General features: G+C 38.6%; 1 protein-coding gene across 1 annotated transcript in view; it reads right to left on the bottom strand.

Moving 5' to 3' along the window:
- Positions 1-696: 696 nt before the first annotated feature.
- LOC140358468 (adenylate cyclase type 9-like) overlaps positions 697-24,084 on the bottom strand; it is a 31,244-nt gene continuing 7,856 nt past the window's right edge. The window contains exons 2-10 of the mRNA XM_072443320.1: positions 6,917-7,062; positions 6,658-6,765; positions 5,998-6,254; positions 5,160-5,262; positions 4,389-4,597; positions 3,421-3,580; positions 3,185-3,327; positions 3,085-3,114; positions 697-2,985 (exon numbers count right to left, since the gene is read on the bottom strand). Coding sequence (XP_072299421.1) covers positions 1,644-2,985; positions 3,085-3,114; positions 3,185-3,327; positions 3,421-3,580; positions 4,389-4,597; positions 5,160-5,262; positions 5,998-6,254; positions 6,658-6,765; positions 6,917-7,062 — 2,498 coding nt within the window. The 3' untranslated portion in view covers positions 697-1,643. The remainder of the gene's footprint in view (positions 2,986-3,084; positions 3,115-3,184; positions 3,328-3,420; positions 3,581-4,388; positions 4,598-5,159; positions 5,263-5,997; positions 6,255-6,657; positions 6,766-6,916; positions 7,063-24,084) is intronic.

Genomic DNA, 24,084 nt, shown 5'->3' with positions numbered 1-24,084 from the left:
AACGTGAGTGCGTTGTGCAATAGTCTTGTGACTGAAATGATTACTTAATCAGAACAGCATAAATCTATGATATTGCACTCTTTGGCATCAAATGCATCTATTGTGCAATTGCTCTGGTTCATTTTTCAAACACGGTTACACAAAAAGAAATACAATAAAAGTTGTGTGAAAAATAAACATGAACATCAAATGCACGTTTGTACACAATGTGAATCAAGTCTCTAAAACATTGGGCAAAACAAATGCAGCCTGTGTGCGTTAGTAAAGTTGCTTGCAATATATACTAGGCCCACTGCATTTTTTTTTTACTTGTGACCCTCACAATACAATACAACGTTTTACAATATATTTGTAGAAGGATTGTGTGATCATAAGCTAAAAATGAATAGCAGTCAATGAGTGTATAACATAATATAAATATATAAAAAATATAAAAATAAGTAAGGCCCTGTTTATAGTATATGTATATATAATATAATAGATTGTGTTATCAAGGCACTGATTTATTTAAAGTTGCAGTTGCAATTAAATTAAAAGCTTAAACAATTAAAGGCACAAGCCAAAATGTTAAACTAAAACTAAACACTCAAAACAGTGCATTTGTAGACTTTAGGGAGGTGCCCATAATAACTAAATTTGGGTTTAATACATAACAATACGAATAACAGAATTATAGCACATAACAAAGATTATTTTGCTAGTGAACACACAATCCTCTAACTCATGAGACACATGAAAGGTGCGATCAGAAAGAATCAGTTTTTAGTCCAGAGATCGCATGAGCTACTTTGTGTTGTGACATGGACACTGACACAAAACTACATCTCAAACTGAGGCCAAGCCCTGCTTTTTTGTGAAGTTATAGAAATCAACAAATAAAGCTTATATACCAGAGAGCATACCTTTCTCTGTATTTTTCTATGGCTGACTGCTGATTTATTATTTCAGTCAAGAAGGCTAGGTTATCTCTTAGTTTAACCTCGTCATTTTCTGCTCTTACACAGAAACCTACATCTAATCTGAGTGAGCATGGAAATATATTTATTATGCACACCCAAATGGTCTGTGTGCACACCTCAAGTAAGCCTGCACTACTCTGTCTATTCTGATTAATCTCTTATTTCACAAATCAGAATTAATTTCCCATACAATAGCTGATAAAATAGATTCCCTTTGTAATTCTTTAAGAATGTGAGCACTTTTTAAATAAAAGATCACCTTTCGCAAATTTCATTGACGTATAGCAAAAGACACTTATTGTAAATGTAACTAGAAAATAAAAGGTTTTTCAAAATGTTTCCCTTTAGTCATTGTTTTAAAGGCTTAAATCTAAACATTTAATTTATAATCTAAGGCACTTAAAATACATAGAAAAGTATTAATACAATTCAGAGGGATTAGGATTATTAGTAGATAAATACCAGACATTGAGATCTGTAGCAGGCAAAAGAAGGTCAAGAATAATGCATTACACTGTAAACCATCTTTTTAAGATGTCACTGCACGTCAAAAATGTCTGATTTAAGACAAAAAAAGAGTCCTCCTAACATAGCAAACATATCAATTCTTAGAAATATTGACAGATAAATCCGGAAGTGTACATAGATATTAAAGGGTAGAGAGGCATAATGAGAGAGGCAATTTTATAGTCTAGTTAATGTCCCACTTTTAGTAATATGATCGTTTTCTATCTTTTTGGTGTCTTTTGCAGGATGAAGGTTGGCTGACGTTTGCGGAGAAGATGAGATGAAGTGCTGTTTAACATTTTCAGACACTGATGCTTCCACCACGTTGATTACAGATGTTAGACCACTATGAGAGACAGACCTCTTGTTAAAAGACACCTCTGGAGACATTCTCTTTTCACCTGTAACCCGATGTCCTGAGTCTTTCATGAGGGAAAGCCCTGTAGCTGATGAACCTCTACTGGCACTGGGAACCATAGTAGCAGTGCTGCATGTATTTATGTTAGGGTTGGGCACCATGCTGGCAATTTCATCCGTGGGAGATCGTCCAATACTACCATCCACTTGGGCTCTGATCTCTGGAGATACAGACAGTTGATACTGGGGCACCGGGCCACTATCACTGCTCTTAGGGTAAAGGAAGGTCTTCATTTGACCTTTGCCTTTAACATTTACTGTTCCCCGATAGTCAAACTCATAATCCATGCTACTGAACACACAGAAGCTCTCCTCACTGACCTGAACGCGGCACTCCACCCCTGTGGTGTCCATGCGACTGGCAATGTTGACTGTATCACCCCAGATGTCATAAAGAAGCTTAGTTGTGCCAATCACACCGGCAGTAAGAGGGCCATGATTGAATCCAATGCGAAGTTTGAAGCCGAAGCCTAGCATGTTTTTGTTGAAGTCATCCACGACCTGCATCATTTCCAGAGCAAATTCAAAAAGAGCTCGAAGGTGAGCATGAGGGTGAGCAGCTTCTGCACACTGCTGTGTGTTCAGCCCAGAAGCTGCCATGTATGTTGCTCCAATGGTCTTAATTTTTTCAATGTTTGAATATGCAGGTTTTCTTAAGAGCTCATCAAAGTCGCCAATGAGCTCATTGAGGACACGGTAGCACTCCTTTCCTCCTTCGTAGCTTTCTTCATAAAACTCACTGAAGTTGACTATACTTGCAAAAATTACACCAACATTGTCATGGTTTTTGGAGTAGCTCTGTGTAACCTTTAGTTGCTCTGCCACATGAATGGGAATAATGTTACGTAGCAGCCAGTCGGCCTGATCCCTCATGTTTTGAATCTTGATCCGGTGTTGATCAGCTTCTACATTCCCGTGATAATGCAGACGATAACTGACCTCAAATTCACGATTGAGGAACCAGACTAGAACCAGGAGCAGGAAAAAGGCCACACAGGCCTCTGGTGCGAGCAGCTTTTGGGAGTTCAGCTGCACATCTGCATCTCTTGGTCTGCCTGACATCACTAGTGTACTATTGCTGTCATTATGGTAGCCGTGTGACCTTATTAAAGAGGAAACCATATATTAAAAAGGTACCAGACTATTTGTTTCAGCACATAAAATGGAGTGACTTAATTGTCACGACTACTACACCACTTACCAAATCATGTTTTCCAGATCAGTAGAGACACTGTAAAATATAACAATGTTACCACATCTTTACATTTTGGTTGAACGTGTTATTCTAAGCTTACACATACCGGCATGGTGACATAAAGAGCAGGCCAAGTAATGCCAGACCAACCAATGTTGCCAGACTTGATCGCATCCAGTAGCAGAGTTGACAAAAGCTACAGTACTGAATTATGGCTATGATGACAGCATAGCAGATAAACATGGTGAGCTGTAAATAAAATTGTTTGTGTTTTTTTTCAAGAAGGTCAAACTAAATGTGGTGGTGTACGTAATACAAATCGATGAGAAAAAGGCAGGGTACCTGAATTGACATGTGCATGTTACAGGTGACATTTGAAAAGACTGCCACAGCAGGCAGAGACACCAGTACAGCCCCTGCTAAGTGACGGGGTATCCAGCCTGATATGACCCTCATCAGAGTCTTTGTGCAGGGCAGGGCTCTTTCCAGGTAAAAGGCCATGCTGTGGAGGAAGGAGGCAGCTTACTCAGACCTGTCACAATAATATTCTTTTTATAAATAATCATTATTACCCCAACTCCTAACCCTATCCCTTATTTAAGCCTACATCATTATTTTTATTCATTTGAAATGGATATGAGAGGGAAGGACATTAAGCAATTTGATACCATGGATGGGGAACTTTTTAGACAATAGAATGCAAGTTTAAAACAAAAACATGTGGTCTTATACAAGTTCAGATATGGATCAAATCATTCTAAAGCTTTTCAGAAAAGGCCTAACTTTGTCCTATTTCATTTTGGGGATTTTTGGCCAATAGGCTTTATTAGACAGGACGATTTTAGTGTGAAATGGGGATGAGAGAAGGGAGGACATGCAGTAAATTGTTGACGCTGGGATTCAAACTCTGGCTGCACATGGGGCATATGGCATATGTGCTGCTGCTTTAACCAACCACCAGGCCACACAAATATGCATTTTTTCAGTATCTATTAAAATGAGTTTCAAAACTATTTTTCAGGTTTTTTTTCAACGGGTATCTGGGTATTGATTGTTTGGACAACCGTACAGTATATACTACTCAAAGTGAAAACACTGGTCTTGAGTTTATAAGCCACAGGTTGCCTGTATGTTCCCATGTAATGTACCCCATTGACTGTGACTTCATCTCTAATTACACACACTCTAAATGCAACCAAGTGCTATCAACGTAAAACAGAATAAAAACAATTCATATAAATATTAATAAATAATACATATTGACATAACTACATCAGATAAATCCGTTAAATCTTTTTGTTTTGTCTTACCGTATTGCAAATAGCAAAGCCAGCACTTCTAGCAGGGCAGCCACAGCCGTAATAGTGAGAGGTGACATGGGCAAACTCTGCTGTGTGATGATGGGCTCAAGGAAACACGCCAAAGAGAGCGCAAAGAACACCAAGCAACACAGCAACATGTCCAAGAATGAACAGAAAGTTGGGGTGGCAAAAGTCTGCAATGCTGTCTGGGAGTCAACCTTAAATGCAAAAAAAGATATTAATTTATTATTAGCTTCTAATCAAAATAAAGTAATTTAATTCAAATCTAAATAGTCAAAAATAAAACATAAAATGACTGATAAACTGAATTAAGACAGCCAAAAATAATAATAAAAATGCACTTATTATACCAGCAGGGGGCATCCCAGGCTCATGGAAATCTATACTCAAGTCCTGCATTGGTTTGCTGCAGTCCTGGCTGGTTTGTTAAAACTCAAACTTTCTAGGGAGGCTTGAAAATAAACTACAATTTTCTTAATCCACAAAGCTAAATTTACTAATGCTGTACAGCCTTTTTTACAAGTGATGTTTTCTATTGAATACGGCACATTTCCTAATAGTAACACTGTCTTTACAGACAATGTTAAATGATGAAAATGGTGACAAATATAGTGAGTAAGCTTAAGTAAATGCCAGCAGTTTAAGTGTAAAGGGCACAAGACAAAATCGGATACACTGCAATAGAAATAAATCCATCTTTAGATGTTTGCATCATTTTAGAGTGCAAAATATGAATGGTACACATTGGCGCACACGTACCTCCTCCTGGTAGCTTATCCGGTAAGCAGACTCCAGGCTCTTTTCCAGGAAGGTGAGGCTCAGCTTGTTTATGGGAGGTTTGTAAAAATAGTCCTTCATGAGGCTGCAGTGGACAAAAGAGTACTCATTATAATCAATAATCTAACATCAAGAGTTTGTTCCGAGTTTTAACTAAATCTTTTTTTTTTCTACAAATTATTATAAAATGATGTAAAATCAATGTATTAAAAGGTGCACTCAGGCACTTTCCAGTGAGGAGTCTGCCGCCGGTTTGTTTCTATGGAGCTATTACAGTACGCATTAAACTTATCGAGCTGGCCTCAGTTGTGTTTTTATTGATAAACATTACTGCAAATGGGGTCGCCTTTCCACAGATCTGACCTGTTATGCCTGGTGGCATCACTTGCTTGTCTCCATGGAAAAATAAGTTTGAAGGGGCACTATGTAAATTGTTGGGTGGAGGCCCCCAAACTTTTCCCCGTGGAAATATGTTGCCCGGAATATTCCACATAATGGCATACAATAAACTATCTCCATAGAAAATAGAGTTTTATTGGCAATAAAACATATGTAATTGAATAATTGAAAGTTTATACCATATTGTAGAACATTCAAAACAAAGCAAAGACATTTTATGAAGCACACGGATCTTACAGAGTGCACTTATAATTAGATTTATTTATTGACTCTTTTTATAGGAGTCCTGGGCCCATAATAAAAGCCTTTTGTACATGTGCCACTCAGGAGTTGAATCCAAGACCTTCTACCAACCAAAAAACCATACTGTGGAACATGCATCTTTAAAATGTGCCACTTCATGTGCAAAGACCAGCCTCACCTGTCCTCTTTGATAACATCTACAAAGTGGGCGTCGCTCCTCTCTCTAAAGTTCTTGGAGCGCAGTGGGATGAGAGCAGAGTGGTCCATGCCCATCAACCCTCCGCCCCACGTCTTCTTCTCCTTTTCCTGTAACATCTCACACAATGAAGTCTGGCTGTTGTTCAAGGCCTCCAGGCGTGGGCTGAGCAGACCATTCAGAGCCTTAGGGGCGATCCCCATAGAAACAGCAGGCAAACACTCCAGATTAGAAGAGTCCTAGGAAAGACCATGCGTACGCTCATGACTATGGTGCTGCAAGTAAGTGTATCAAATACTTCCGTTTTTGTAATAGTTTTGACGTACCCACTTGTGTTGTGATTGATTTGGAGGTGGTATATTAAACATGGGAAACATTGCAACAGTGTTTTGGTGATATGTAGTTAAAATATCAAGTAGCTACAATAAAAAACGATTTTTCGTACACTGTCAAAAAGTGGTATGAAGTGTAATTTTTGCTCTTTAATGGATCAGTTTACAGTCCATTCACTTTTTGTGTGGTATTTGAACCTCAACCATATGAATTGCCACAACATTGTCATCAACCAGGATTTTTTTTTTTATAAATTCCATGCAATACCGATATCTAGACTTCAAGTTATCTCTGGATTGACAGACAAACCTTGACGCTATTGGCCTTCAGGTCATCATGGCAGTTGTGCGTCAGTCCTTCTTCTGCAACCTGAGTTTCCCCAGGGATCAAGGCCACACCACAAGACAAGCAGGGGGACTGGAAAAAATATTTAATGTGTGGTTAATGAGGACAAGTAGAATATTTTCGACACACCTTAATCTACCAGTATGTTTTAAAACAAATTCATACAATATGGAGAAAGCGGAAAAAGAGAAGCACTTCTTATGGACAGAAAGAAGAAGCTCACCTTCACGCTATGTGAGGAACTATGGACACTGTCGGGGGAGTGTACGCTTTGCTCCAAATGTTCTGACTCTGCAGATCCAAACTGTGTGCAGCTACACTGAGGCAGAAGCTCCACCTTTCTGCCGGATATCAGGTAGGTTTTTAATCCTGCAAAAATACAGAAAAATTACTCAAATCAGTTGAAATCCAAGTACACACCCATCTTAACAAAGTGGTGAAACTGGAAAGTCAAAGTCATTTGTAAACACAGATGAGCAGTGAATATCAAATTATGCCTGTTTATAGCAAAGGTCATCCATAAATATTGCCTTGAAAATGTTATGCAAAATTAGATATGCACAACATAAAGGTGATTTGTGGTTAAGCTGATATTTAAAAGAAATAAAGCATTACAGAGGCATGTTGATAGAATATTTTATCCCAGTGTCCTTGTCTCCTTTTCTCTTATCATGATTTATGTTCTTCACTAAAACTAAAGTTAAAACAAAAAAAAAGAAGCATTCAGTGAAATGTTTTTGGACTTGCTGAATGTTGCAGTGACCATGAGACAGTTTGAGTTCAGACACAACAGGCCAAGGTCAAATATTTGAACACCTGTGTTGGTTCTCATCTATCGGCACATTTCCATTTCTATCACCCACTCCCAGTATGTGCTCACGAGTGTGTGCAACTTCTGGTTTAAAGGTCATTCAAACAAAAACAGGAAAATGTTCTGTTTCCACCGCAGCATTTTTAACTGTGCTCAAATAACACTTCATTACTCTGACAAATGTATTTAGATTAGGAAATGAGAAGGTTTTAACGCACTTTAATTGATATGATTTAGATTGCTTAGGTCCGAGATGCTTTACTACTACTAAGTATTAGTCTTTCAATACCAATCTCAGTCTATCTGAAATGGGCTATAACGTTCAAGTATCATACAAAAAGTGAATAGACTGTACAATTTAAATAGTAGAACAGATTAATGTCATGGAGTATTCTGATATATAACCGATCAATACATCCACCTAAAACATGGTCTTAACTGTAGCAGAAAGCATGACCATGAATGCCTGATACAAGTTCACCTTTAAGACGGATAAACTCTTCTAGCTCAACTCAGTGAGCAGGTCCAGGTCAGCAAGTCTCAATGATTGAGACTCAAGAGACGGGGCAACGACACAAGACTCCAAAAGAGTAAATGTTACAAGTTACAAAAGCAAATGGAGGCACACAAGAGGATAGGCCTTCAGTACCACAGTGCAGTGATGGATCAAATCAACCTGAAGACTATTAAAGAGCTTCTAAAGACGACATGCCCAAAATGGACACTGAAATTCCAATGTTGCAAAGCACAGTTCAAGAACAGCATATATTTTGTATTATTATTGACCTTCATATCACCAAGAAGGTCCCACTGAGATGTAGCATCGCTTTTTCAGGGGAGTCCTGGCCCCAGAGGGGAGGAGCCTACTGTGCATGTTTTTAGCCGTCGGAGAAACTGGAGCCAACCTACGCAGACACTGACAGAACATGCAAACTCCACACAGAAAGGCCCTGCATCACCCGGGAATCGATCCCAGGAACGTCTCGCTGTGAAAAATAAAAACTCTCCTTTACAATTAGTGGCTTTTCATGGTGCTGGAGGCAAGCGTCGAGGAGCTTTTAAAAATGTTGTGGGTGCTCTGCTCAAATCTCTACACATCAAAAGAGGAAGTCTTTTGCCTGATCACAGAGAAGCTGTTACTCTTACTCTTTAATGTGTTTATGCATCAAATTAAGTGTTATTGTTTTACATGTCTACAATTGGGCTGATCATAGAGTATTTTAATTACTTACTTTATGGTATTTCTTCAAACTATTTTGTCAAATTGCTTACCTCTAGTATCTGTGGATTGTAGATCAGAAACGTCTTTCCAGACATCTCTTTTTCTCTTTACCTTTTGAACTTAAAAAAAATAAGTTGCTTATAGACATAGTATGGTTCTTCTGTTTTGCAACAATAATAACAACAATTGCTGAACCCATGTATGAAGACAGGAAGTCAAAGAAATTGGCCTCACTGATGTCATTCCACCTATTGTGATTCTGAAGTATAAAACTACAGTCAATGAAATGTTATTACTATAATGAGCCTGTGGCCCTATGGGGCCCCTGGTGATCAGATACCCTGCTGGGTAACTATGCCTCTGTATATATGAAATGTAGGCAGATTAAACACACCTCTTCAGTTCTATTCGATTCACTCGACTGAAAGATGTAAGTCACATGCACAAAACAGCTCTATAGATATAAAGAAAGACTACTTAAGAAAAAAGGTGCTACACAATCTCTCCCCTGCAAACGCCTCCGCAGAATCAAAACCAACACGGGAGGCGGAGGTGTAGATGGATGTGCATATTGTGCCGGGGTCGTTTGCAAGGTGGCTGGCAAAATGAAGGCAGAAAACAGCAGTAACAAAGAACTCCAGAATGGAGCGGTCATCAGCAGGACACCGAAGGGAGACTGAGAAGCAGGAGGATGTGGATCAAACAGATAGCCAGGGACAAGCATGATTTTATTAGCTCCATAATCAAATCTCATGTGATCTGCAGGCCACAGCTCTCCTACTAACGGCCAACAAGGCTAAGCTTACACTGTAATTTTAAGCCTTATGATAAATAAAGGGGTGGAGGGATTAACTGCAATGACTGATATATTTACACTTTTACAAAAACTGTAAATGAGGAGGAGTATTTTTCAGCTGTAAGGTGAGTGACGGTGAGTAATACTAGCTACCAGAACATAACAATCCTCAATGTGGATATGCAGGAGTAGTAGGAGCAGCACCATCAGTAGTAGAGAAAGTATGTATAATGTGTTTAAGTTAAGGGAGGGATTGTTGGAAAAACAAAGTAAGGTATTTCATTACACCATTAAATAGGATCATTATCTACACATCAGTTCTGTTGGACACTGTGTGGGGAAAAGGATGTGGGACACGCACATGTTTTTTGGTAATGCAGCAAATTGTCATATTTTTGGGAAGGTATTGGTGAAAAAAAATATTGGGGTACACGTTACCAAAAACAGGTTCAGTAATACATTTGGGGCATATATTTGATTAAATGTTCTTGGCAGCTTCAAAAAAAGCAAAAAGCCATACATCATAAATGGTATAAAGAAGATCCAACTCCAAGGATTTTGTGGATTAGGGTTATAAGATTGCAACAAGCAGCAAGGGAAAAGGTGACAATATATTAAAACTGATCATTTGTTCTGTATACTTCTTTGTGTTGACATATTGTATTAAAAAACCTTTAAAATACATATACATACATATATATGTCCAAAAAGACACTCCAGTGACCCAAAAAATATATCTCTTCTTATGCTTGATGGTAATATGATTGAACAAGAACCCCATTATTATGATAAACTCTGCTTCAACAAACACATACAAGAGCTGACAAATAATCTTAAAGCCAGATCCTCTTAATTGTAGAAAACAATTAATCCTTAATCCAGGCAACATTTCTTTCAGTTCTAGATTATGGTGATATTATATATGCATTCTATAGATCTAAGGTTCAGCTCTGGGGTTCATTACAGAGGAAGGAAACAGAACTCACCACTGTGAATTATATTCTAAAGTAGAATGGCAATCATTGGATGCAAGACGAGAACAGTACTGCCTTTTGTTTGTGTAGAAGGCTCTAGTTTGCATTTTGCCTGATTATTTATCAAGTGCACACCAGTTCAGGTATTCACCGTTCGAGGTCTCAGGACATTTTTATCTTACAAAGCCATCATATCAACACAGAGACAGGAGAAAAAGGCTTTCAGCAACTTTGCTCCCTCCCTGTGGAACAAAACACAGACACTTTTTAAATTGAATCATTTTATGCCTTTTAATGATTTTAAAGAACTTTTCAAGGACAGTGCCAGTGCACTTGTTTTATAATTTTATCTCATTGTATGTATGAATGTGTTTTTTTAAATGTATGTAGCTTAATTTTATTTAATGTTTTATTTGTGTTTTAGTATCCTGTGCTTGTTTGTTGTTTATTTTGTGTTGTGTTTTAACAGGTTATCCATGGAAAAGAGAACGTTTCTTATTGGGCTTTCCCTATATAAATAAATAAAATTAATAGAATTAATGAATTTGAACATACCTTTATACTTATTTTTTTATCAGTGAAGAGCTGGCCCCTGTCCAGTACCCCGCCTAAGGCCCAAAGTCACTGGGATAGGCTCCAATCACCCATGACCCCGAACGGGAACAAGCAGTAGAAAATGTATGCATTTTTACCCAGCACTTGTTGTAATATAGACAATAAACTCGATATTCACATTTGTTCACAATATTTTCTAAATTCCAATAGATTGCCCATCTCTAGTTGAAGTAGTAGTAATAATTAAGTTGGGTCAGTATTTCAATTATATATTTGTATATAAATAGCAGTAGAAGAAGAAGAAGCTGTATAAGAGTTGTAGCATGCATAGCCATACCAATTTTAGGCATTTTATGTTTTTAGGTAATCATACTCAAGCTCAAATTTGGGATAATTAGCATCTACTTATATCATCTACAAATCCGACAAGTGTACAAGCCAACCATTATTTCTCAGTTTTCATTTTGTACGCTTTTTGAGTGGGACTGTTTACTTGCTCATAATTACAGGCCAGATTGCCAGCACTTGAGTCAGAAGGACCGCTGTTGATTTCCAACACCAAACAACCGGAGCATTTCAGTCATTCTGTCATTAAGTGCATTTATTAATATGTTCGGTCACGATGGATGTAAATCTGCTGCAGATGCAATGATGCACGCCGAGTAAAAACTGCATTGAATTACGAGTCAAGATCGGCAAACTGAACGCACTGGACCATTTAACGCTATTCCATGCCCATGTAACAGCTTATTAAAGATAATGAAGCGCCTTGCCCCGGATAAAATGTGCTCCACCATCCTATTACTGAAGAAAATTGCCTGGCACCAAAAAAAAGTGCGAGGGAGTGTTTGATCAGCCATTTAAAAACGCTTTTACATGGGAAAATGTGAGTACATAAAGAATGGGCATCGCAGGTGAATTGGACTGTGGCTAGAATGTTTATGATACAGTAAAATATGCAGTATAATAATAATAATAATAATAATAACAACAGCAGCAGAAAATGATATTTGAATTGTTCTGGTGATATACTCTCTAGTATTTGAGAGTTATAAATCTCAAAACGGCCAAAATAGGCAATAAGAGCTGTGATTTGACCTGTTCGTCCTATAAAAATACTGGAGTAGAAAAACTGGTTGACAAATGCAAACACTGATGTATTCATTAAGAGCCCGCAGATGGTTATATTTGTGACTTTCCCTCTCTGAACAATTTGTGTTTATGATCTTGTGGCAGAAAGCTGAGATTGCATTGTTGTCAGGCAGTAAATGATCGTTTCTCTAAACTGACCCTGGCCGCACTCTCCTCTCAGTGCTTTTTGACGGAACATAACACCATTAGAATACAGCTGTGTGCCAAAAGGTCTCTCCATGGAGAAAGGTCACCAAACGTCACGCTGCGTGTTCACAATCATGTTCCTAGTTGCTCCCCTGTTGCGAGAGAATGACTGTGTATTGCTCTGTCTAGTGGTTTGGCCAGTCCTATTAATGATATACTACAGGAAGCAGATAGAGCTGACCATACATTTGAAGACAAGCATGCAACGTCTCACATTGCTCCCGATTTTCACCACCTTCCAGTTAAATTATGTAAATAAATCATGTTTTTTTTCCCCCGGTTTGATATTCATCATCATTTGACTTTTTTTTAATTTTTTTTATGTACATTTGGAAATCACGCATTTAAATACTCAATTAAAAATCAATTAATCAAAGCACTAACTCTTTAGGAATGACTTTAGCCAGGCCAGGCCTCCTCGTTTATTCCAATTGGCAGAGAATTGAGAAGAGTAAATTATGAGAGACACAAACCGCTGTATCTCACATGCATAAACATTTGTTGCTAGTTTTGCTGTTGGGGTCAGCATTAGTTGTTTTATGGCAATGGTACTTTCATTCTTCAGAAGGGCAACAGCACAAATAAAGATACTACGTACAGAAGACAAAGGCAATGACAATAGTATAAGTATATTTTATAGGATCTATCTTCCAGTTTTGAAAGGCAAGCTGACCATACAAAACCTAACCAACCATTTAGAGTCGGATTCCAGTTCCTCCTTCTGTCAAAAAACAAAAATACTTTCTGGTTAGGTACTATTTTTTGAGTAGAACAATTATTAACCATAAAAAGTCTGATGCAGTTGGGAATACGTTGTGTTTTTTGAGTGATTATTATAGGTTCTGGATAGAAACAAAGACCCTATTAGTTTCTATAGGCTAAAAATACAATAAATGACTCCGAGGCCACCTGGGGCGTCTGGAGTTTCATGCTTCTCCCCGTGTCTGGGTGGGTATCAGTTGATGGGTATCATCATCCTTAAAACAGTTGCCCACATCAACCCTAAACATGCACCATAGGTAAAATCCTCCAGCTAAAGCCCTGACCAGGCCTAGTTCAAGGTCTGGAGATGTGTCCCACTGCGCCTAACAGGTTGCCCCAGTGGAAATAAAGCATGGGTCAAAAGAAGAGGACATATTTCCCTACGGGGACAATATTATATATATGTATACTATTCCCTGTATATGTAGCGTATTGCCAGTGCACATTCAATCTCTCTGTCTTATTGATGTGCATTGTTAGTGACAGCCATTGGGATTTATAGGACTTGACGTGCCCTGTCCCGTCCCATCAGCTGTCATGGAAGAGCAGATAACCTTTCCCTCTGAGTGCCCGAGTGCATTATCTCCCTCTCTAAATGCTCTTGTCCTGAACCGACGAGAGGTACATGAGAAAGGAACTTTGAAACGGGTGGGGGAATTGCACAGGACAGAGGCCCTTTGGGGACAATGAAGTCCTTCTTTTCACAAGGCTGAGAGGGGCTTAGAACAGAGACAGAGCAAAACAAACATTTGAATGGAGCAGCATTGAGGCACAGCCATTTAAAATGAATGTATTTGCCTTGTGCCACAGGAGAAGTTAGTGGTTACAAAAACAACCGTTTTATAATTATAATACTAATAGTTTTTCAATTTAGATTTAAAACATACATTGACTTGGCTTAATAAGATCCTGAGCTCCTCTGGCAGGAAGTTTCATAGTTTGGGGGCTGCAACAAGTTAATTGATTATAGAAATAGTTGTCAAATAATTAAGTAATCAAATAATAATTAGCTGGTCAATACATGACTCCAAAACATGCCATGAGCTGTTGGAAGAGGTTTTATTACTATTTATTCTCCACCAGTATGTCCTCAAATAGATTAAGTTCTCATAAAATTCTCATATTCACTGGCCTGTGGCGTCCTAAACAACTTCCGTAATCGATTAATAGACTAATTGCTTACCAAAATAATCGTTAGTAGCAGCCCTAGAGGGCATACGTGACTTTGTAAAGATCTCCACAGGAGAGAAAAGGCTTTATTTTGGCAATGTTTCTCATTTGTAAAAAGCACAGCTGAACAAAATTTGTGACGTGTAAATCAAATTTGAGCTCGGGTCAAAGGTAACTCCTAAATTACAGGAATAGGGCTTGATAAGCTTGGAGAAACTACCAAGGTACAATTTTATGGTCTCAATATCAAACATCATAAATCAAACAATATTGGACAAACTTAGCCATAACAAATGAGATTCATTGGGTCGAGACTTTGATATAATTTATAATGCACAAATGTTTTGGTTCAGTTCACAATTTAATTTAATTTATTTTATATTTTTTGCTGTCATATAGAACGTTTTATAACTACAGCTTCTCATTTGATGTAACTGACACACTTAACTCTTCACCCCTTTTTGCCCAAGCCTAAGATCATTTTCAACAAGATTCAACAAGCCTAAATCAACAACAAACAAACAAGCTAAAATCGTGTGACGACACAGTCCAGATAATTATAATATGGGCAAAATGACATTTCCATTTGTTTCTCACTTACACAATTATTAGTCCGAGAGTGTGTTTCCAAAGCGAGGAGATTACAGAGGGCAGTGTGTGGAGGTGATCAAACCTGGCACATTCATCCACAACACTGAGCCATGCACGCACCAAATGACTGTGAAGTTCTCATTATGACAGGTTTGCTTTCAGGGGCCAGGTCACAGAGTAGGGGGCCAGTGAAGCAGGTGGCACTGGGACACAAGGGCCCGTCTAAACCTGTCCACGGGGCGTGCCAGTCTGGCTGATAGCCCATACCCACTCGCCTTCTTTCTCTGCCCATATTATACTGAAATGTTGAATGTCCTGTGCACGAATAAGAGGCGGAAAGGACAAGTAATAACAGTGATGACAGATACGCAAACATAGGGCTCAGAATGAGGAGGTGGGAGATTAAAAATGTATTGTTAAATTAAAATATGATGTATGTCTAGAACAGCCATTCTGAATGTCTGCAGCGCGGCTGCCCCGTTGTCAGTTCAAAGATCACACGGGCCCCTCTAATAATAATTCACACTATTAAAAGGATGCGTCATGTCATTCTTTTCTTTACATAATTATAGACGTGAAAACTAATTATAGCTGTAGGCCTGATGCAAAATGGTTAGGGTTAGGAAAGACGTAAAGTAAATAAAGTAAAAACTCATTTTTCTTCCGTTCATACTGTGAGATAATTGACTCTCACCAAGCTATGATGGATTTTGTTTGCATAGTCATCTGTCATCTGTTATTGATGGAGCAAGTAGCATCGAAATTACATGCGAACAACCACGTCATAAATATTTCTTCAATCCATCCTGCTGGACAAGTATGCATCAATAATGTAGTAGGTCACAACCGTTTGACAATTACATTTTTGTTTCACTTCATTAAGCGCCACAAATCCTGCATACATTTATGAACATAAGGAAATGTATCTGGAAGTGAGATATTGACTGTTGATATAATAAACATATGACAATGATGTATCTGCGCTGTATACAAATGTCAAAAATAATATTTTTATTTTGTTGCCCCATTAAAATGAATGGTGTAGAACATTTATATTGGTATCAGGCCGTGAGCAGGGCTTTACTGAACACGTCAGAATGGGGTGTTAAGGTAAGGAACAGTTGCCATAACGATTAACAATTCAAAAACAAATCATCAGGAGGCTGAAACCCATGAATATCACACTTCACACCGTAGGATGTGGAATTGTCGCGGCGAGCTTATTCAATCATAAAAGTAAAAAAAGACATGCATTTTTCATGAAGAATCACAAAGGAAACAGTTGCACATCTGACAGTAGAGGAGAGGCTTGTGTGTGAACCCTACGACAATCTTGTAAGTCTGAAGTTTGACCTTGCTCTCTTGCCAAAGCCAGGTTACTTCTGAAGGATATTAAACATTCACAACTCTGCAGCAGACATCACTTCTTACAGAGTCCCAAGCAGAGAAAAATGTTTGCACAGGGAAAACACAGCAGCATATGATTGTAATGGACTGTGTCTGAATTATGCATGGCAGTTCACACTAACAAACAACGGCTGTAAATATGTAATGGGACATGAATGCAGAGCTGCATTTGGAATAGAGTATTTAAAAAGGCATTCAGCAAGCAATGTACAGGAGAAAGCTAAGTGTCATTGTTTTCTAGAAATAAAGAGTTATAATGGACATAATGTTATTACTATTACAACAATACAGACCTGATTTGAACAGCAGCAGCCCTTTGCTGTTTGCTGAGTGCAGGAGAGGAGAACTGCACATCAATATCCTTTTGTAATATTAACAACAACAATATTTTATCTGTTTTATTCATTTGGAATAGAAAGGATTCACCATCAGCCGTGTCTCATAGTAATTTATTATTTACTTTCAGTTTTGATGAGCATAAAACATTTGACATATTATTGTAAATCGTCGTTATAGTAGGTCGTATAATGATAAACTACTTTTTTTTTTAAAGAAAGATGATTAAAGGGCAGGGCTAAAAAAAAATCCTGACAACAAAAAATCCTGACAACAAAAAATAAAGACCAAAATTTGAATTCTGCACCAAACCATATGCTTTTACTGACAGAGGAATGGCTGTGGTCTTCAATTAAAAAGACCCAAGCTGATCATTGACTAATTGCACAACCCTCAGCCACTCACATCTCCTTTATAGCAACCGGGCTCTCCAACATTTTATGCTCACTTACAACAACTGTGCTTTAGAAGAGATTGCCTGGTCTGACATCATCCTTAAAACACAGACTGTTTCTCTATATAATCTCTTTACACCATCTTCTCTCCTCTGCCAAAAAGCGCCTCCTGCACACTGCACAGTCCCCTGAATACTGATGGGGCCAGGCCTTTTCATCTCCCCCACGGAGGTGCCCATATGGCTCCATTCTCTATTCTCTATATCAACTCGTTCACTATTTATTACAAGGATGCAAGGACATGCACAGGTAGCCATTATTCAGCATTTTAACATAGGCTTCCAGAAATGTAAAGGGTTGTCAATCACCATATTCACATGCACAGAGAGCTCCGAGTCCAATCAAACTCAATTCAACTTTGCCCAAAACCTGTCAGAACACTCTTATCCTAATCATTCAGGGCTGATAGACGTTCAGGTTCGTCTAGTAATTTAGCATGAGCACTAAAACAGCTATAATGGCTTAAAAAAACGACAAATCAGAAACATAATCACTCTTTTATACCCAGAGCATTTGATTTTCAGACATGAGCAACTGCTTTTTTTCTCCCTGCATTGCAAATAAAGCACACTGACAGTGGTCTTTTATTTCAATTCAAGGAGGCGGATCATAACAAAACAGCACATGCTAGCCCACAGTGGAGGGTAGTCAATTCAGTTATTAAAATCACAAATCAGGGTCAGAATAGGAGTGGGGAAAGACGCGATGAAACGTTTTGTCATATTTCCCATTCCTATACGGTGCCGTACACAGTATTTATTTTTTGAACTCCCCCTGCCTGTTTTGATACAGGATATTGGTTTTGAATTGCGCATTTCAGTAAAAAATAGCAGCATTATTAGATCATAAACAGTGACCTCAGGCTGACATCTTGAGCGACAGTTTCCACCCGTGTTAGAGGACAGGATGAGGGGGAGACGATTCCTTCCAGCTGTAGGAGCCAAGTGAACAAGAGGTAGCAAATAGGGAATTGAGCAAATAAACACAACAGCTTCACTTTAATGTCCCTTTTGCTTTGGTGGGTAACTTTTCAATTAATGTTAGCTGCTAAAAATAATTTATAGCTGCTTTGTACAATCATTTTTTGTGGAGATTTGTCACTGTCTATCTATTAAATCACATTCACATCACACAACCCATTTGTTAGGTGTTTTATGTAAGTTTCTAATCCAGTTGTAAGACCAGCGTGCATTAAACTGAAACTCACGAAACAAACCCATTATTTGTGATTTATGTTTAGTAAACACAACAATGGGATACATTTTTGACCATTCAATAGTTAATTATCTGGACCTGAGATGCTTATTGACCCGAAAGTATGTGAGCAGCGCTGGGCTGTTGATCACAGCGTGTCTGCCATGACTCTTTCCTCATGATCAAAGGCGGGCCAAACACACTGTTCGTGCTTCACCTCCTTCAGTCTGCTCTCATAACACAAGAGCTGCTTACTCCACACTTTGAGTAATGGCATCTTCCCAGGGGGCTGATGATGACAATGCCTTGGGACCACTGCAGTGAATGACTCCTTAGCTCCAACAAGAATGACACAGCACACCAAAAGCAAACTGTATAAGCAGTAGAAGAGTATTCTGATTTTAAAAAAAAATCTTAAGCAGGAAAAAAAATGATCCCAATCCCCATCAAAAGTATAGAATATACACAGGGCTTTGAAGGCTGTAGTACAGACTCCAGTGACTTTCTGAAGTATTTTCTTTTAAAAATGCATTGTTCCCATTTCTTAGGAGGGTCAGGGAGTCCTGTCCCAGCTCAATTGGATAAAAAAGTCATGCAATTTCCTGTATTCTGGTGCATTTTAGATATATTATTTAGAGCTGGGTTGAAAAAATCGATTTTCCGATTTTTAATCGATTCGCATATTAGTGACCGATTATCGATTCGTATGTCCAAAGATCGATTTTTTTTTTTTTTATTGAAAAAAATTTGATTTTTATTTTTGAAAGAATTTACATTTTATACTTCCAGTTTCAGTACTGGCAGTGTGTGAGCAGTTTTAAAATAAAAATGCTTTTGGTAGCAACCGCTTTTGGGTGAATTCTTAATTATTTTCAAGCATAATAATAATGCACTGGTTAGTGTCCCAGTAGGAATCCACTGTTGCAGATGTAGTCACCTCAATGATGTCCTCCATTTATTGTCCTGGATTATCTTTCTTGAAGGTAGATTGACCCTTAACCTTTTCAGTCTTCCAGCCATCAGTAACTACCAATACCTGTAAGATTTGCTGTTTAATATTGATATAATACTAGTTTTAATATGTTGCTTCTCTACACAGTCATGATGTGAAGGAAAAGGTTCAAATACATTTTTCATTTTTAATAACATTAACCCCCGGATTGAATCGAAATTGGATCGAATCGGAAATCAGATCGAAATCGGATGGAATCGGATGGAATCTGAGAAAATCGGAAAAAAACTATTTTGAAACGTAAAAATCGGAATCGAATCGATTCTTGAAATTTAATCGAAACCCAGCTCTAATATTATTAGCAACTTATTACTCACTTGTGAGGCCCACCACAGCCCCCGACTTTCCCTGCTCAGCCACTACTCCAAAGATCATACAAAGCTTTCATTGTCTTTTCTCTGCTCTTTCGTACTGTGCAGAGAACAAACACTCCAGAAAACAGGCTGCAAACTATTTGATCTGGACATTTGAACGGACGTTTTCTGTTGCATTTATAATAACATGTTTTAGACAGGTCGAACACTACACTGTCCTGACAAAAAAGCTAAAGAAATCCTTCAGAAAATGATAGAAGAGGTGCCACTCTAGGCTGTGTTTTTTAAAGTCCCCTAGAGTGTAGTGGGTGACAATTTAATTTCATAGTAGCAATTAGCACAAAAATAAAGAGGTTTGTTATTACCAGTATGTACTGGATAGGTTTGCACCAACTAATAAGGCTTGAAAACGATTACAAATAGAATTAATGAGAGCTAGGTCCAAGTCTTTTAAGCTCCATACTCCTATAGTTTATCACGAGATCTCGTGATAAAATTGTGTGCACATGTAGAAACTAGAATAGTGCTTTTTGCATTTGGCATGGGAGCCAAAGAGTTTTGCCCTCACTGAGACAGCACCTGGTGCAGCTTCAGCGTTCTTGCGGAGGTGGCTCACATGAAGACCACAGCTCTGAGGTACTCTTGTGGTCATTGGCTTTGATCGCACACTTATGTGCTTATGCAACATTAGTACAGGGGAAAAGGCTTGTCGAGGGCTCCAGCATCAAACGGAAAAAATCTGGAGCACTGCGGCTCTCATACATTTAATTATACAGAATGTATTTTATTTTACTAACCTTCATTTAATCAGGTGAGAACCTACTGAGATGGAGCCCTCTTCTCTAAGAGTGACCTGTGGCCACCAGAGCTGCACCAGGTGCAGTGCGATTAAGGCCTGGAAGGTTATATATCTTTAAGCAGCTGTGGTTAAAAGACCCCACAGAGACTTGTGATAAAAGGATGTAACAGAACACCGTCCAAGTTTTTTATTATGTTGTGACGACTGGACTAATATTAACGAAGAAAATAAGTATGGAGGAAAAAATATAGTAAAATCTTTTCTACGATGGATCACTCCTGGATGAATGAGGGATTACACCGACTCAAACACACTTATTGAGTAATTTTTTGGTAATAATCAGTGGTGATGCATGTGGGAAATAAACAATAAATAATAATCTATAAATAAACTATTGCCTGATGACTAAAGTAAATGTAAATTATATAAAATTCCCAGCCTTAGTGAAAAATATTTAGGTCTCCAAACACAGTGCAAGATACACAGTGGATGCAATATGGATGTAAAGGGGTCATTTGAAGGAGCCGCAGTGAAATAAAGGTAACAATGTCTGCAAGATGGGGATTGGGAAAAATCAGAGAACAGGCAAATGACAAGTGGCAGCTAAGTGCTAAAAGCTGTAGGTTAGACCTCTCTAAGGAGCAGTTAAAGTGTTTGCACGCACAGTATAAGCAGTGACCTTCTGAGTGACAGCCAAAGGGATTCCTGGAGCGTTTCAGAAAGTAGCCGCAGACAAGCGAGGAACACAGGAGAGACATTCGACATTGGAGTCGCTGAAGCAGGCAGGCTCGAGGCACTGACACGAGACAGAGACCAGGCATCCCAGCAACACAAGGGCCCTGGTATAATAGACACATGCAAGCAACTAACCATAGTATTGATACAGTATATGTGTCGGCCTCGTCAGTAAAAGCAATACAGGGAATTGAGACACCAAAGCTAATTAGTCTAGATATGTTTTCATCAACATCAACAACAACAACAAAAAAGAAAAGATCCTCATGATGGAAATGATAAAACAAGTGAAAATGTGTTTTATGTATTACAGTGAAATATACAGAGTGAATTTATGTATGGTGAACTATGCCGCGAACTACAGTGAGCCGGCTTCCTGTCATCTCTCCTCATTCATAATTTACAAAAAGCCATTTATCATATGCATCAACCACGGCACGATTTCCCAGACGACAACACGGCCCTCCAACAGGAGTGGAATACTGTGGGTATTTTCCGAGTAAAAAAATGAAAAATAAACAGGGAGCTGCAAGGGTGGAGGGCGTTACCACAGCGCCTCAAAACTGAGCTATCATCAGTGTCAGTGCAGTCTGGAGCGAGGAGGAGTGCAGGCATTTTCTGTACCCTTGATCACAAAGGGAAATAGCTTAGGATGCATCAATGAGTCATAATAGCTATTCATCACCCAGGCATCTACATGGCCTTGAGGACAAAGTAGAGTTTGTGATGGTTCTGTATTAACCTTAGATTATACTAGGAGATTCTTATCATCATTGGTGTTTTCTACAGAGCAATCCATTTAAGAAAAATACAGTCTCATACAGATGCCAGTTCCAAATTCACATAAATGTATCTGGCAGGTGCCGAATCAATTCATTTATTAAGACTAGGGAGGCAGATTATTGGTTGTAGCGAATTTAGGAGGAAGATGGCAAAATAAACAGATTGAATCCCCCCTTAATGGTAAGAGAAATCTAATCAATTAATTTAGGACTTACTATAAATAAGCAAGTTTTATTCAATTTGAATTGATGAAAAATAAAGACAAAATTATAAGTAAGTTGTTTTCTTCTTTTATTATTTTATTATGTATTGCTATCAAGGTGGTGGTAATAGTAATAGTAATAGTAATAGTAATAGTAATAGTGGTAGTGGTAGTGGTAGTGGTAGTGGTAGTGGTAGCGGTAGCGGTAGTGGTAGTGGTAGTAGTAGCAGTAGTAGTAGTAGTAGGTCGGGTTGTAGAAAGTGTAAAAAAGAATAACTAACCAAAAAATATGAATTGCCTAAGCCCCAACACACTTTTCCCTCCTTTCTCCAGTCTCGGTACGAGTCCCTCTAATACAGGCCTGCAGTTTCCAGCTGACCCTCGCCCTGTTTCTACAGCCTGTTGCCATGGCAATTAGCCTTGGCAGCCCCGGACTGTGGAGTGTGCGTGTGTTTCAGCGGCTGCAGATGGGAAATGTCACACTGTGTGTGTGTGTGTGTGTGTGTGTGTGTGTGTGTGTGCAGGGCTCAGGCTCCTGTTATGACTGTGAGCCATGTGGAGGGGCACCAAACACTCAGCACTCACCAGAGCAGCCTCATGGGACATTCATCTCACTCACTCTACAAGTATCTTATTTGTCCTCGCTTTTGCTTTTCAGCTACAGAAGATGTACTTTCAGGTGTAGTTAAACTGCCCTGAAATAAAACGAATTAAAGCTGGGACCTTTCTTGTTTAAGTCCCCATAGTATTTATTGCATAATCAGAACATTGTAACAAACAAACAAAAAAACTGCTTTCTGCTTTCTGCATCTAATTATAAAGCATGATGTAATGCGCTGCCATTTTGTATTTTGGGGTGAACGCATGTTAATATCTAATGTCCTAAACAAGATGTGGGTAACAGTTTTACACAACCTCGTCATCCCACGGTTCAAAAACCAAGTAGTGTTACTAAGGTAAGAGCCGAAGCACAGCTGGCCAGTCTGAACTGCTTTAATAGTAGCTAATGAGCTGGGTGTAGGCTGATCAATAATTCTTAGACTGCTGCTGGCTGGTCAGAAAGTTCAACATATTGCGGATATACATGACGTGAAGAGATTGTAGTTTGCACACACACATATACAGTGTATCTGGCAATACAGCAAGGCATTCATTTGTCACAATGAAATACTAACATCCAGTTAACGTACGCATAGATCCAAACTGTTTGGGTGTAAATGTTACGAAGCAATGACCCTTAAACGTGAGCTTGTATGGATCCTTATCAAAACACAAGTGATATCAGCCTCTTGCTCCCCTCGCCTTGGGTCATCCATGTCAGAGCAGAAACACACATCAGAGCTGAGCCAATAGGACAGCTGCTCTCCTCAGGGAAATAGACTCAGCCATACAGTCTATCAACTGGATAACATGGACAAAATTCCTACACTATTAGATTAATAGAAAGCTTAGTGGGCCATGCAAGATAGGATTATGTGTACTGTTGGTGAAGTTCTCAATCATAAAAGTAATTAGGCCTCAATACAAATCTTCCATTCATTGGAGAGTAACGCACTCTGCTAAAGGCTTGAGAGTTTGTAAGTAGCATAAACCTGCTGAGTAACAGTGCAGCATCAGGGATAACTCAAACAAATGCAGCTGTAGTAGCCAGTTAATACACCTTCAATAACCTTGGCGCACAATGGCACAAAGTTTAATAAGCTTGACAAGGGGGTTTTATGCCTTGCAGGCTTTTTTAGGATATGAGAGAGCAAGGCAATACTGCATAGTTATAACCAAAAAAAGCATATATAATAAGCATATATATAATACATACATACATACACATACATATATATACATTATACACACACATATATATACACACACACACATTATTCAACCCTGTGACGAGCTGGCCCTGGTCCAGGGTGTACCCCACCTAAGGCCCAAAGT

The sequence above is a fragment of the Eucyclogobius newberryi genome, unplaced genomic scaffold (assembly GCF_026437365.1).
Source record: "Eucyclogobius newberryi isolate DKJ021-1_F unplaced genomic scaffold, fEucNew1.0.hap1 SCAF_13, whole genome shotgun sequence".
NCBI classification, from domain to species: Eukaryota; Metazoa; Chordata; class Actinopteri; order Gobiiformes; family Gobiidae; genus Eucyclogobius; species Eucyclogobius newberryi.
Note: the sequence above shows the minus strand (reverse complement) of the source record. Positions and strands in the feature narration are given on the sequence as shown.